Here is a 15593-nt window from a genome sequence, read left to right on the forward strand (position 1 = left end):
ATGATCACGCAGGACTTCGGCAGGCTGCACCACCTGGACCTACAGTCCCTTCATCTGACTGCATGGCTGTTGGCTGGTTGAGCCAATTGGAGTTGTGTTGTTCCGCTGCAGTGCAACAGGTGCTGCTGGGAAGCAGAAAGCCCTTCACGCAATCAACATACCTTGCTAAATGGAAGCGCTTCTGTCACTGGTGTGCTCAGCAGGACCTTTCTCTGCAGTCTGTATTAGTCCCCACCATCTTGGACTATTTATGGTCTCTCAAAGAGCAAGGTCTAGCGATCTCTTCTCTAAGAGTGCACCTTGCAGCTATTTCCACCTTCCATCCTGGGAAGGCTGGCAGTTCCGTTTTTTCCCATCCTATAGTTTCCAGATTCCTCAAGGGCTTGGAGCGACTCTATCCCCAGGTTAAACGCCCAACCCCTACCTGGGACCTAAACCTCGTCTTAACTAGGCTCATGGGGACCCCCCTTTGAGCCTTTAGCCTCATGCTCGCTGCTGTACCTGTCCTGGAAGACAGCATTCCTAGTCGCTGTCACCTCGGCTAGACAAGTCTCAGAACTTCGAGCTTTGACTGTGGATCCCTCGTATACGGTGTTCCATAAGGACAAGGTACAGCTGCGACCACACCCAGCGTTCCTCCCTAAGGTCGTCTCTGCCTTTCATGTTAATCAGGACATCTTCCTGCCAGTCTTTTTTCCAAAGCCGCACTCATCGCAATGGGAACAGCAGCTGCATACTCTGGATGTCCTCAGGGCTCTCGCCTTTTACATTGAGAGGACCAAACCCTTTTGGCGTTCACCTCAGCTATTTGTAGTGGTGGCAGAACGTATGAAGGGCATGGCAATCTCTTCCCCATGGATTGCATCTTGGGTGACATCCTGTATTCGGACATGCTATGACTTGGCTCACGCTCCGACTGGCCATCTCACCGCGCACTGTACTCGGGCTCAAACCTCATCGGCCGCGTTCTTGGCCCATGTTCCCATACAGGAAATCTGCCGCGCGGCCACCTGGTCTTCCATCCACACCTTTGCATCGCAATATGCATTGGTCCAACAGTCCGGAGACGATGTTGCCTTCGGCTCAGCGGTCTTACATTCTGCAATGTCTCGCTCCGACCCCACCGCCTAGGTAAGGCTTGGGAATCACCTAACTGGAATGAGTATGAGCAAGCACTCGAAGAATAAAAGACGGTTACTCACCTTTGTAACTGTTGTTCTTCGAGATGTGTTGCTCATATCCATTCCACACCCGCCCTCCTTCCCCACTGTCAGAGTAGCCGGCAAGAAGGAACTGAGGAGTGGATGGGCCGGCAGGGGTATATATCAGGCGCCATAGCGGCGCCACTCCAGGGGGCGCCCTGCTGGCCAACCAAGTGTTGCTAGGGTAAAAACCTCCGACAAACGTGCACGCGGCGCGCGCACACCTAACTGGAATGGATATGAGCAACACATCTCGAAGAACAACAGTTACAAAGGTGAGTAACCGTCTTTTTCTGTGACCAAAAACAAGCCCAATGACTTGAGTTAATTGTTTGTTAGTTAAACCATGTTGTCTTTGTTATGGAAGGATATTATATTGATCTTTAACTTGTCTCATGATACTGAATAATCTATTTTGGGTAGGTTAAACTTGTTTTCTGACCTCGACAGTGTCCTTTTTCGTGCTCTGCCTGTTAAGTAGATTGAATATATATGTATTTGGTTTTGGACAGGGTGGACCAAGCAAACTAGTACAGAAGCACTTGTCTGGATTATTTAACAGCATTGCATCTTTTTACCATCCTTCAAATAATGGTCGCTGGCTGGTGAGTTCGTTACGCTTTTATTTTAAGACTAAAGATTTTAAATTTGGAGTGGGATTATAATTTTATCATGAATTTTTCTCTACTGTGCTCTTCACTTTTAATAAAAGAGTATATACTGCTTTATGCAAACAATTTCATCCCATAATAGATTACTATGGACTATGTATGTATCCTTAGAAAATAAACTTCCAAGAAAACACTAGTGTGATGTGTGAAATTAAACTGAAAAGGAACCAGAAAAACACCACTATATGTTAAGAAAACATGGATTATTTTTTAACAGTCTGCAGTACAAGATGTGAAAATGAACTTGTCAGATTAAACTTGCTGTTAGTCTGTATTGTGTCTGTCAGTTTTTCAAGCACCTAGTAAAACCTGATTTTGGAATAATTGATAGTATGATTCTAATGTCTGAAGCACACTTTCTTAGTTAACAGAATATGATACACTGTTGTCCTACATTTTGTAAGTATAGTGGAATCTAACTTTGATTAATCAACGTGAACTGAGCTTTTTTTTAAAAGCACAGCTGAAAATCCACTATTTAACATTTTGTGCTATTTTTGTTCTAATATTTAGTATTAAATTTCAACAGTTTTCACTGTTAAAGTTGATGTTACAATTCTCAACAGAACCAGATTTTTCTATATCTCTCACTGCACAGTACTGTTGGGAAATAAAATGAGTATTTTTTAATCTACAACAATTATTTTTAATTAGAAGTATCCTAGAAAAACACATGAAAAATTATTGGGTCAAATTCTCACTTCAGACAACTTTCATGAATGGGAGTTGCTTGTGTGTAAGTTAGAGCAGAAAGGAGTTTACTGAAAGGCAATTTACTATTGCAGATATCACTGGTGCAGATATTTCTGGTGCAGATATCACTGGTGAACAATTCACTGCACTGAATCCCAGCAGTATTGTCATAAATTAGGTTTGGTTCACAGACCAGGTTAACTTAGTCAGTCTTTCTAGGTGTGTTTTACATTAACTCTTTGTCACTGGGAATAGATATTTCTTGACACATGTGAATAGTGGACACAAGGGCAGGTGCCTTTCCCAACCTGCTCTGCAAATACAGTCCATGAAGTGGGATAGATCCCATAACAACCTTAAAGCTGGGTGTCTTGATCCCCCAGAGGATCCTTGGATGGCTTAGAGGTATTATAGTGAGTGCTCTACCAGGCAGTGCAGGGCTTCTCCCCGATAGCTGGCACAAGTTAGTGGGAAGGCTGCACCAACTCATGCTAGGGGCCTGCCTCATTCCTGAGCAGCTCCAAGATCACAAGGGTGGCTTACATATTCCAGAATATTCCCATAAATGTGAATGTGCAGAGGATGTGCTTGAAGATCTGCATTGCTGGTAAGTAATCTTCATTTATCTGAGGTTTTTTCTAGAGCTGATTTAGTCATTGTAGAAAGTATGTAAGCATGAGTTTTAAATGTTTATAGAAATGATTAGGAATGACAAATACAGTGGAGCTTGTAAAGTTCTGGGAACTGGATTCTCATTGTGAATTCTGAACATTTAGATTTACGACATTCCTGTGGCTCTTATCCATTTTGAGCAGCTGTCTTGAAGTTAACACAGCTTATTTTTGAGTTCCTGGTGTAGGAAGGGATATATCAGGTTTTTGCCACGGTCCATTCTTGCTGCTTATTTCTTGAAATTTATTGATTGTTTCCTCTGATTTATATATCCAACAGAACAAGCTGATGAAACTGCTTCAAAGGTTACCAAGTAGTGTTGTTAGAAGACTGCATCGTGAGCGTTACAAGAAGAATACTTGGCTAACTCCTGTGCCTGATAGCCATAAACTTACTGATCAAGATGTTACAGACTTTGTAGAATGCATTATTCAACCTGTCCTTTTGGCTATGTTTAGTAAAACTGGAAGCCTAGAGGCTGCTCAAGCCTTACAAAATCTTGCACTAATGCGTCCTGAGTTAGTAATTCCACCTGTACTTGAAAAGTAAGTTATAATGAAACAATGAAGAAACATTACTGCAAATAGAAGTTCAGAGCTTGCCCCCCTTGCAGCCATAGTGAACCACAGAAGTATTTCCTTGATGAAAGGGAGTACTTGGACTAGAGGAGCTACTGAATTAGACGGCATACCACACCCATCCCTGCAACTAGGTTAGTTGGGGAGTTGCCAAGTGAAGGAGGAAGTTCTTTTTAGTTTTTGCGTTCAGGCTGCTCTAATTTATGATGGAGATTGTCAACAGACAGTTTCAGGATCAACTGTGAGCCATTTTTTTTACCCCTCACTCCTGAGCTGTGCTGAGCTTTGTCACAACTCAAAATCTAGTCCAAAGTTTAAATAAGTATATTTAATATTATTTGAGTAGCAAGAAGGGTGTAATATATTACATACATATATTGATTTTGCAGTTTTCTTTGACAAATGATAGATTGTATTGTTACAGGTAAGTAAAAAATTTGCTTTGATGTTGCCTTTGATTTTGCAAGTAAACTGCAAAAATAGCACTCACCTGGAATTTTTTGGGCCCCCAACTATAATTGAAATTCACTGTAAACATCAAATGAACTGGCAACAACATAATCCCCTTTACTGTTCTTAACATTTCTCTCCAAATGATCAAAATTGTAAAGGCATTGCACTATCCCCTTCCTGAGAAAATAATTGAACTTTGCAGTGTCTGAAAAATTAACCTCCCACATTCCATATCTTACAATGAGTCATGTGTACATATAGACTTATTTATTTGCTACATTTGTTAAATATATAAAAGTAACATAAATGCTCTTCTAAGTAAGGCAACAGTGGTAATATATTTATTCTGTGTTAGGGATGACTGCAGAATTGAGTGGTGGAGCATAATAAGGCTTATTGCTAAATACTATTGTCTCAATACACTTAATGCAATGCTCTGTTCTGTGTAGGCACATCTGAGACTTGTAATTTAGTGTGTTTTAAATAAAGTAGTGCAGATATAACACGGTGAGTCAGTATGTACTTGAACTGTCCTGACAATAATAGGAATTATTTCACAATTCTCACTATATGGGGTGCTAAAAACATGCCCCATTATAAACAGGCACAGGACAGATAAAATTCAACTCCAATATTTTATTGTGTAATAAATGTGAGCTTTAATTTTTAGCAAGATGTCTTCAAATACAGGGCTTTCTTCAGTTAATGGGTTAATATAAAACTATTAAATGTTACATCTTTATTTAGAGTCAATAAAGACCAAGCTTTTGTCCTACATATAATTTTTAAAATCCATAAGGCTGTCATATTTTAAATATACCTGAATCATTTATTTAGATAGTATTTTAATAATATGGGCCTTTTTGACTTACCCATAGCACCTGTAATGGTCAGTCTTTAGTTTTTGTTTTAAATTTTATAGCCCTGGATGTAGTCCAGAAAATGTACTGGAATCACCCATAATTTATCCAACAATAATTCCGTGGGACCCTGGTGGTGAACATTTCTGTTCAGATGAGGAGCATGTTTTAAAAGAAAGGAGTTATTAAATTTGACTGTACAGTGAAATACAACAAAAGGTTTGGACTATTGGATAATTTCTAAAAGGAACACTTTAAACTGACATAGTATTGTTTATCTAATTTCATCAGATATGGTTTTTCTTTTAGAAGTTAAAAATTTTTAGCTGTTTTTAATCTGGCTTTTTCTTCAATATGTGTAGAACATACCCTGCACTAGAGACATTGACAGAACCTCATCAGCTCACAGCTACTTTAAGCTGCGTAATTGGAGTAGCTCGCAGCCTGGTGTCTGGAGGCAAGTGGTTTCCTGAAGGTCCAACACACATGCTACCTCTGTTGATGAGAGCATTGCCTGGTGTGGATCCAAATGACTTTAGTAAATGCATGGTAAGTATATAAATCTCAGATTTTCCTAAAGTATAAAATACAGTTTGCCTATTTAAGATTACGTCAAAGGCTCTTTAATTTTCATCTCCAAGTAAATGGAGTTTGTTTCCAAAGGATTTTTAGGTCACTCTTCATATTAAGGTTCCATTTATAAAAGTTTAATAAATGATTAATAGATGTTATAAACATATTACAGATATGAATAGTGTGTGTACATAGATAACCATCAGTAAAATGTACAGATTATAAGCAATTTATTGACCTCCATAAAAAATATAACAGTTGATTAACCATTTATAAAATCAGTCATAATTAGGGCTCCGTGTCTGTCATGGAGGTCGTGGAAGTCATGGATTCTGTGATTTTCCGTTACTCCCGTGATTTCTGCAGGTGCCTGACCCCAGTCCTGCCCAAGTAGCTGGCTCTTGGGACAGCCATACCAGCTGCTGCTGGAGCAGCTTGCAATGGGTTGGCTAGCTTATGCTGAAGCCTATGCTGTCATATCTTCATTACTATGATCACCTACACTAACTAGATTAAAGCTGGCACAAGTGCCCCTACCTGCATTACAGTTGCATCTTAATTTGCAGTGTGGACATATCCTAAGGGTATGATCTAAACTTCATTGAAGTAAATGGAAAGGTTCTCATTGACTTCAGTGGGCATTGGGGCAGGTCTTAAATGCACATATCTTAGGGACTCATGCTGATCAAGTATTTAAGTAATGTATACTTGACACCTAATGATGTCACTTTCACATTTGGTGCATCTTTCAATATAGCATTCCTATTGTGACTAGGCAAGGCCAGATGGCTATAGTAAAGTAGTGGGAGACAGATCTATTAGGCACAGGCTAAACAAATCCCTGTTACCAGGATAAGCAAAGGGCAGCTGCTCCAGGTCAATTTAAGACACCTGGGGACAATTAAGATCCTTCCAGAAGGCAGGGAGGACAGCTAGGTTTATTGGGACACCTGAAGCCAATCAGGGGCTGGCTGAAACTAGTTAAAAACCTCCCAGTTAGGTGAGCACATGTGTCAGGAGCTGTAGGAGGAAGCCTTGCTGTTGGAGAGACTGAGCAATACAAACAATATCAGGCACAAGGAAGGAGGCCCTGAGGTAAGGGTGAAGTGGATATTGAGGAATTGGGGGCTGCTGAGGGGAAGTGGCTCAGGGAATTGTACGCGTCCTGTTTCTCAAAAGTCAGCTGCTATAGCTGATACTATTAGGGTCCCTGGGCTGGAGCCTGGAGTAGAGGATGGGTCTGGGCTCCCTTCCTCTTCACCTCTGATTAATCACTGAGACAGGGAGACAACAGAAACTCTGCAAGCGAGGATAGCTTCTCCTCACCTCCCTTGCTGACATATATTGAAAATGGCTCAGTAGGCTGTGTCCCTTGCCTCTGGAAAGAGAAGGGCTACATGGAGGGTCACAGTCAGCCTCTTAGGCTAGCGAAATCTACCAGGAAATGGACCCATGGAGACATGGACAGAGCTTTATCACACTATGCATATTTTACATTTTAGGTTGGAAATCTCTCTTCCTTAAAATTCCATAATTGAATTATACAAAATAAGACAATCTTACTGAAAATGGAATTATTTTCTGTACTTGATTTTGGTAATAACCAGTACAGAAGTTTTCTGCTTTGAATTAAAGATATTAATAAACGTTTCAAAAACAATTTGTCATTTTTTTACGGAAAGTTTGTAAAGGTTTCCTGTAATAATTAATGCCTCAAGCTTTAAATCCCACAGATTGTTTCAAGTCTCATCAGCTTTTAATATATATAATGTGATAATATGCATTGAGATGTATTTGCAACTCCCAACAGATCACATTCCAGTTTATTGCAACATTTTCTACTCTGGTGCCTTTAGTAGATTGTTCATCTGTGCTGCAAGAGAGAGATGATCTCACAGAGGTAAGAATACTTCCTAGACATAAAATATAAGCTACAAAGCACTGCTTACTCTCATAGCACAATAGCGATCTCGCTACAAGAATACAATTTAACAGCCTTCTAGTAAAAGTGTTACCGAGAGTCTTGGAGGAGCATCGTTGCCCTGTATAGTATGCTTGAGAACGTTGCCCTGTATAGTTAAAAACAACATACTTCCTATTAGTAATAGCTTAATATAAGAGAAATAATTTTCAAAATCTTAAATCATTTCAATGTTTAGGTTTACTGAACTGAGCAATGAAAATTGATCCCTTTTGACTTTTCAGTTATTATACATTAATACAATATTGCAGTGTTTGGAGATATTTTAAATCCAAACTGTATTTGATGCTCAAAATAAATAAATAAATTAAAAATCATAGCCTTCTGTTAGTATTAGGTTTTATAAAACCACAGGTAGTCCCCCTTTAATGTGTTTACAATAAATCCAACAAAGCTTGTAGATGACTGAAGACTTGTTAATGAGATATACCACCTCTCATTTTTAGTCCAAATCTGGCCCAACTTGGTATTGACTAAAATGAATAATTTGGCTGTTTGGTAGCCTCTTGGAAAGGAGTTTGAACATTGAGTTCCCACTATTGCCACCTTCACAAATCCAAAAATGGAAACTTTTTTTTTCTTTTTTTAAGAAAATCAAGGCCAGCAAGTGCCTCACTGTGCTCTTTTTTTTGTTTTTGTTTTTTTTTCATCAGTTGTGAACTCTTAGGGGAAATCACCCTTTTTGTGTGTGATCATTTCAGTGGTCATCCTGAAATATACCACATTAACTGAGGGACCTCTTCCCATTCACTTCTATTGGGTAGCTGGGGCCCTTATCCAAAACCATCCCATCCCCAGGCATTGGTCTCAACTCTTTGCTCTGTCCTCTGCTACCCCCTCCCTCCATTTGGGCACTATCCTTCTTGTTCCATCTGCGTCCCCTAAACACTGCTGCCATCCAGCACCCATGCCTGGAAACAGTTCTTGCTGTGCTCCCCTACTTCCCACTCACTTTTGATTCTGTGTCACCTCCTCTCCCCACTTAGTGTTGAATAGAGGAGAGGATTGGGTAGGAGCTGCCCTCTGAGTCATCTCTTTGCCCTGTATCATCCTCTGTTCCCTCCTCCCCCCGCCGCTTCTTTGCTTGCCACACAGTCTGCTGTTCCCATGCTTGACACAAACAGTATAAGCTGGGGTGCAGATGGATTCTACACCGGCCTCTATTGATGGCAGCTGAAGTCCAGTACTTGCAGTTTAGTACCTGAGCAGTGGCCCTTGATGGCTGTGTTCAGAACTGTACCATCAGTTACAGCTCAGGCAGAAATTCTCAGCTGCCAGAGACTTCTCATTCAGAGATGAATTTTAATACTACAAAATCACAGCACTCACGAAAATATAGCAAGAGTTTGCACCCAGAGTTCCTAGTGGACAGATAACATGAAAATCTACCATCACAATTAGCACTAATTGACATCCTTGTTGGAGATAGCAGAAGGGCCAAGGATTTAATGGCCACGGAGAATGAACTAATTCCATCCTCAGAGGTTAAACCACCAGACTGCAGGGCCAGGGATGCTGGTAGGACAGAATAAAGAAGATTGAACTTTGGCTCCCTACTTGGACGGTAGATAAAACGAACTGCAATGCTAAGTTCTTCAATCTGTCGATCCACGTGCTAACCTTACTTAGAAACTATTTTTAAAAGGTATTAATTTATGGAATATAAATATATATTTAATTAGGATAGTTAAATGTTCATAGTCTTTCTTATTTACATTGGAAAACTGTAGGTGGAGAGAGAATTGTGCTCTGCTACTGCTGAATTTGAAGATTTTGTTCTGCAGTTTATGGACAGGTAACTGTATAGACTTAAGATTTTCATGCTGAAGTTAAAGTAAGATTCTTTTTTATTCACTTACTAAATATTGATTTGTTCCAATTGTGTAGATGTTTTGGACTCATAGAAAGCAGCACACTAGAACAAACTAGAGAGGAGACTGAAACTGAGAAGATGACTCATCTAGAGAGTTTAGTGGAATTAGGTCTCTCTTCCACGTTCAGTACAATCCTCACTCAGTGTTCAAAAGAGATATTTAAGGTATGTGGAACTTTTGTACTGAAAAAAGAACATGTTTTCAGTTTTGTACAAGGAGGGTTTTGTTCTGTCTATGATAGCAAAGTGCTTGTACATTTGATGAGTCTTCCTCTCTTGAAAATGACCGCACATTTGGACTTCTGATGAAAACCTGGAGAAGAATAGCTAAATGCTTCATGATGTCTGCTTTGTCAGATACTACAGCGATGTGCTCAGTACAAAACTCTTCGCTAAAACTTACTCTAAAGTGTATGCTCTACACTTAATACCCTTACTAACAGATAAAAAAAAACAATAGTAAAGGTCAATTTTATTTAACAAGGTTCCCCCTTCATCTGCTAGTGGTGACTACTGAAGTCCCAGATACCACCTTCTCTCCCCAGAGGTTTGAAATTGCTATTACTGTGGCTTCTCTGCCCACGAGTGTTATAAGCAAATCCTTCCCTGAATCTTATAGTAAAAACTCTGGCCTTGTGATATTTAAATTACAGTTCATGTGTGTTTGGACATTTGACATACAAAAATTAAGCTGCTTCATCAACCATTCATGAAATGTGGTAGTATGTATGGCTTCTTTTGGTTTAATATGAACCTTCTAAGTGTTGCTTCTGTTATAAAGTATTAATCTATATATCTTCCATTGAATGGGTTAATTGTTTCATTATTTGGATAGTGACTAGTCACTCGCAAGCTGCACTGCATTTTATCTAATTTGTCCTGCAGATGGGTGACAGAATTAAGCTCTCTTCTTTTAAATATCACTTAACAAAATGTTTGAGGCTCTTCTCCTTCTATGGGTCCAGCTTATCAGATGTGAGGAAAAGTAAAGAAGCTTGTATATGGGGTGGGAACTGAACCTCCAGTTTGGAAACCTTCTGAAAAGCCAAAGTGGAGTTAGGGAAAGCAGCTGCTCCAGAATTGGCCCAGCACCATTGCTAGGAACTGGCTCCTTTCTCCCAATATGGTGGCAGGAAAATATGTGTTTTTGGCCACTCAGTTGTGAAGAGGGAGAGGGAGGTAGGTGAGAGCCTACCAGGAAGTGAGAAACTTCTCTGAATAGTTCTATGGCTTACTTGATGAAAGGCTTTTCTTTTTGTCCTCGCTGTGTCTTTTCGGAAGCATCCTAAAGCTGAACTGGATATTGACTTCCCCTGCTAACCAGCAATAAGTCTTTGATTTCCTCTAGCTGCCTTCATTCCCATGGGGGACCCCCCAAGTATATTTGCCCATATTGAGGGCAGTATCCCAATATGGCATCATCTAGGGCACTATTTATGTGTGGTGGTGTTTTGTTTTTTTTCCTACTCCCAGTGTCATCGGACCCCTAACTTTATTAACGAGAAAATACAACCTTACAAAAAATCAAAACGCTTAAAAATATTGCCGTGCTTAATATAAGAGTTTCCTGTATTTGGAGCATTTTCAGTGGTGATGCCCACCCTTTATCTTTTAAGTTGTAGCTGTTGCAGCAAAATTTCTTTGCCATGAGCTTTTTTTTTTCCTTCTCATGTTGTAACAAAGTAAAAAGTTACTTTTGGGAAAATGTTCTCAGACTGTGAAGCTCTTTGCCCCAAACATATTGCCATATTGAAGCATCCTTATCTTCCAACGCACTGAACTTCACGTAGGCTGCAGAAGCTTCCTGTAACAAGACAACCATGCCATACAAGCAAGGAACCATACAGGATTTTCTCTGTCAATAAAAGAAACAAACAAAAAAAAAGCACGTAACGCCCCCCTGCCCCCTCCCCCACTACACAACATCTATAACTAAAGTGAATTGAATGGGTGACCTCTCCATAGTACACTTTCAAGCATTCTGAGTATTTAAAATGATTCTGCAGAATATCTATTTCTGACTTTCCAGGTCCATGTTTCTTCTGCTTTTATTTAACATGTACTTTTGACAGTAACATTTTACAGAATAACGATGAGGACATGATTTGCTGCACACATGCATCAACTCTATTCATATGTGCAGTACTGCAATGCATTGCTCTGTTCAAAAGATGGTGGATGAGAGAAATTATTTTCCTCTTCTGTATTCCACTTAGGTTGCCTTGGAAAAAGTTTTTAACTTTGCTGTTTCAAATATATTTGAGACAAGAGTTGCTGGTCGGATGGTTGCTGACATGTGCCGGGCTGCAGTAAAAGTGAGAAAGAGAGCACTTTTATTTCATTGGGAGTTTAATTTACATACAAGACTATTACTACTTATTGAACCTGCATTACTTTTGTGGAAAACTTTAGATGTGATTGGAAATTTAGGTTTTTCTTACAATCTATCTGTAATTATCCTGCTTAAAATCTGATAGTTGTAATGGGATGAAAATGTAACAGGTTAAATAGTATGTGAGTATAATTTAAAATCCATAGGACTGCAAGTTTGAGATGCAGATTGTATTACACTTTAAATATAACATTCTGCTTGCTGAGAATTTAAAGTGTGGAGTCAAACTCCAACCATTGAAAAGTTTTAGGTTGAATAATAGCTGGAGCTGAGTAAGGTCCTGTTTTTATTTCGTTACTTTTCTGTTGTAAATAATGTTGTGAGATGATGCCGATTATGCTTCATGTTTATCACCATAAGATCTCCTTGTTTAAATTGATTATTTGTGACAATGTTTTCAGTGCTGCCCTGAGGAATCTCTGAAGCTCTTTGTGCCCCATTGCTGCAGTGTTATAACTCATCTTACCATCAGTAAGTTCAGAAGATTTCAAATTGTGTTCCACTAGCCTCATACAGGATGGAGTATTTCAATTCTAAGTTTTAGATCAGGAATTTTAAAACCAGCATCTATTCTTTGGAGAATATTCTGTTTTCTTTTATAAATTAAAGTCATCTGACACGGAAAGAATAAGGGGGAAGAGAGTGCTTTTATTAGGATATGTGTAGAAAGATTCTGTTTGTAAACAAATTCTAAAGAAACATGGTTTCCAAAAGTCATTTCAAGAGAAAAATATTATCAAACTTTTTGCCTGCTATGTTTAATAAAAGTACTTATAAGAATAGGTTTGACTCTCTGATTCCTGAGTTAGTATTAAATAAATGCATTTACTTCTTGACGATCACACTGACTGCATTGGCATCTGGTGGGTGGGAATTACGTATGAATTTGAAGGTTGGAGGTGGTTAAACATTCATAAATGTAGAACTCTGGGTGTGAATGGCTGAGCTGATTTGTAATACTCAAGTGGGTTTAACTTTTGAAATTGGCAAACCTTCAGATATGAACATTTAACTTCCATATAGAAACAGTAGTGCTTAACACTTTTGCTCTTTAGATGATGATGTCTTGCATGATGAAGAGCTAGATAAGGAGCTACTCTGGAACCTTCAGCTTTTGTCAGAGGTATTGCAAAGAATGTTAAAATTTAAATTCCGGTTGTATCTTTGCATGTCTGTTCCATCATTGGCTCAACTTTAGTGCCATTGGGGGGGAAAAAGCAGTTAATTTTTGCTGTTGCACTATTATACTTAAAGTTTCATGTAAGATTTCATATAGTCTTTTTTCCTAAAGACTGCAGAATTAAGTAAGAGTGGGTAATAGATGATATACAGTACAGAAAATGAATGTCTTAATTATATGGGAAATAGATTTAAGTCTTTTTGGTTCTAGTATCAGTAATGGACAGGGGATGAAACTCTGCATGAGAAGATATATATTTTAAAATAAAACTTGAAAAGATCCACTGGTGAAGGCAGAAATCTTGCACATGATGGAGGTTGGACAGCACTGGGACTTGGGGAGGCCATAGAGTCAGGAGTTGCTGTTGCAGTAGTCAAGTTGATATTGTTTCATGTAGCAGCAGAAGTGGATGTTTCTATACAAGTTTAATGGCGCACTACTTTGAGAGAGTTTTATACCAGGTACTGTGGACTTGTGTTTAGCTTGATTATCCTGTGCTACAGCTCTTGAACTTTATTGGTTATGTTTACTTCTGAATGTTTCTACCTTTTTATTAGATCACTCGAGTGGATGGAAAGAAGTTGCTGCCATACAGGGAGCAGCTTGTGAAGATTCTGCAGCGAACCCTACATTTAACCTGTAAGCAGGGTTACATTCTGTCTTGTAACCTACTGCACCATCTTCTTCGTTCTACTACACTTATCTACCCCACAGAATACTGCAGTGTGCCAGGTGGCTTTGACAAGCCTCTTTCTGAATACTTTCCTATCAAGGCAAGGATTTTCATTTATTTAGGATTAGAGGATTTGACAGCCTTTTTAAAAATGCTACTCTATTTTATTTGTTGTTATTTCAAGATTTATCAATACAGTGAATATGGAAAGTGTAATTGAAAGATGCTTTAAACTTTGAAACCTGCATTGCAAATTAGTAGCTATAGTAACTGAAATAAACTTATGCTAGTAGTTGAAAAGATTAATGCTAAATATTATGTTGAATAGCTTAATGACATGGAGCACACTTAGTATTGCTAATGTTCACACTACTATATTTAAATAGTGTAAAGCAAAGCAGATGATCATAGTTTTGTATTATGCCTATATGTAGCAATTTATGATGAGCTGACTTGAGACCTGACAATCATGAGATGCAGTGGTACAAACTGCTGTTAGCTTTAAAGTTGAGCAGCAAAGTTTTGGGTTCCTCAACATTCCACCAGCCCTCTTTTTATGTTTAATAATAATAATAATAATAATTAATTATAGACCTAGAAAATATTAACATATTTGATATGGTCTCCCAAAGCATCATTACCTCACCTCTGTATCTGATGAGTCAGACTTATAGCTCTTCCTGGTTCCTGTTCCCCACATATGGGAGGTATGATTTCATGAACAGTGGAAAATGTATGCAAAATAAGTAAATATGAACTTTTTTTAAACCTGATTTTCCACTGCCTTGCCCTTTGTTTAATCATTTATACCAGTTGAAAGTGGTTGGGAAACAAGACTATTTTATAAAAGGATCAGAACAGAGAAATATTAGACAAATATTTTAGGAGCGATATTTAAAGAAATATCAGAATAATGTACAGTGAAATTACACTGTCACATTTAAAATTCAGTTAAAATATAAATAGATGCAGCAATAGTAACAAAACATTAAATTGCAACTTGAATATTTTGCTGGCCTTTGGTTTTTATCTTTTTTTTGTGTTGACATACTAATAGACAACAATGAGCAAGTTGTCAGCTGGTTTTCAGGTTAAGGGAGCCTTTTTTAGCAATAAAATTATGTTTTTACTTAATCAGATTGTGTTTTGAAAAACTCCAAAATTGTAGTGGATGTCATCTTCACTGGTGGAAGCTAGTGCAGTTTTGTTGTATACATTTGTATGAAAATGAGGTCATGTAGCTTTCTACCACTTGTTACTTCCATTATATGCATGCCTCAAAAAACGTGTGTGTGTGTGTGTGTGTATATGTGTATATATATATGTGCATATATGTATGTGTGTGTGTGTGTGTGTGTATATATATATATATAATATAATATACACACCTACCTGTTGTTCTGAATATTTGTCCTGAAACTGAGAAGAAAACCCAGTATTTCAGAGTTAGTTATGCACACCACATGCTTTCTAAACAGACACTTTATTCCAGCTGCTAATTGTCATAATTATCTATCATATGCTTCTTGTAATGTTTCTGTGTTAACTTGTCATTCTACAAAGTAATATCCATGGAAGACTTGGATATTTTCCAAAGATGACAAGTAACAGCAAGCTCTTTTTTACAAATGGACAATCCCTATAATCTTAACTTTCCTTTTTACTGATTGTTTGTGAGGTCAACCAAACTAAAAGCTTTAGAAGTAATATGCAGTTAGTTAAGAATGTAATCTTACCATGAAGATAGGCAAGAACTGGAGATGAAGAGGGTGTTTGCGAAGAGTTGCCAAGG

General features: G+C 38.4%; 1 protein-coding gene across 3 annotated transcripts in view; it reads left to right on the top strand.

Annotated features, from left to right (window-relative positions):
- Positions 1 to 15593, top strand: part of PSME4 (proteasome activator subunit 4) — a 238832-nt gene that overhangs the window by 78410 nt on the left and 144829 nt on the right. For all 3 annotated transcript variants that reach the window (XM_030557730.1, XM_030557731.1, XM_030557732.1), the window contains 10 exons: positions 1715 to 1807; positions 3518 to 3783; positions 5492 to 5678; positions 7513 to 7602; positions 9414 to 9478; positions 9571 to 9721; positions 11773 to 11871; positions 12350 to 12419; positions 13004 to 13071; positions 13686 to 13901. In XM_030557730.1, the coding sequence (XP_030413590.1) occupies positions 1715 to 1807; positions 3518 to 3783; positions 5492 to 5678; positions 7513 to 7602; positions 9414 to 9478; positions 9571 to 9721; positions 11773 to 11871; positions 12350 to 12419; positions 13004 to 13071; positions 13686 to 13901 (1305 nt within the window). The remainder of the gene's footprint in view (positions 1 to 1714; positions 1808 to 3517; positions 3784 to 5491; positions 5679 to 7512; positions 7603 to 9413; positions 9479 to 9570; positions 9722 to 11772; positions 11872 to 12349; positions 12420 to 13003; positions 13072 to 13685; positions 13902 to 15593) is intronic.

The sequence above is a fragment of the Gopherus evgoodei genome, chromosome 3 (assembly GCF_007399415.2).
Source record: "Gopherus evgoodei ecotype Sinaloan lineage chromosome 3, rGopEvg1_v1.p, whole genome shotgun sequence".
NCBI lineage: Eukaryota > Metazoa > Chordata > Testudines > Testudinidae > Gopherus > Gopherus evgoodei.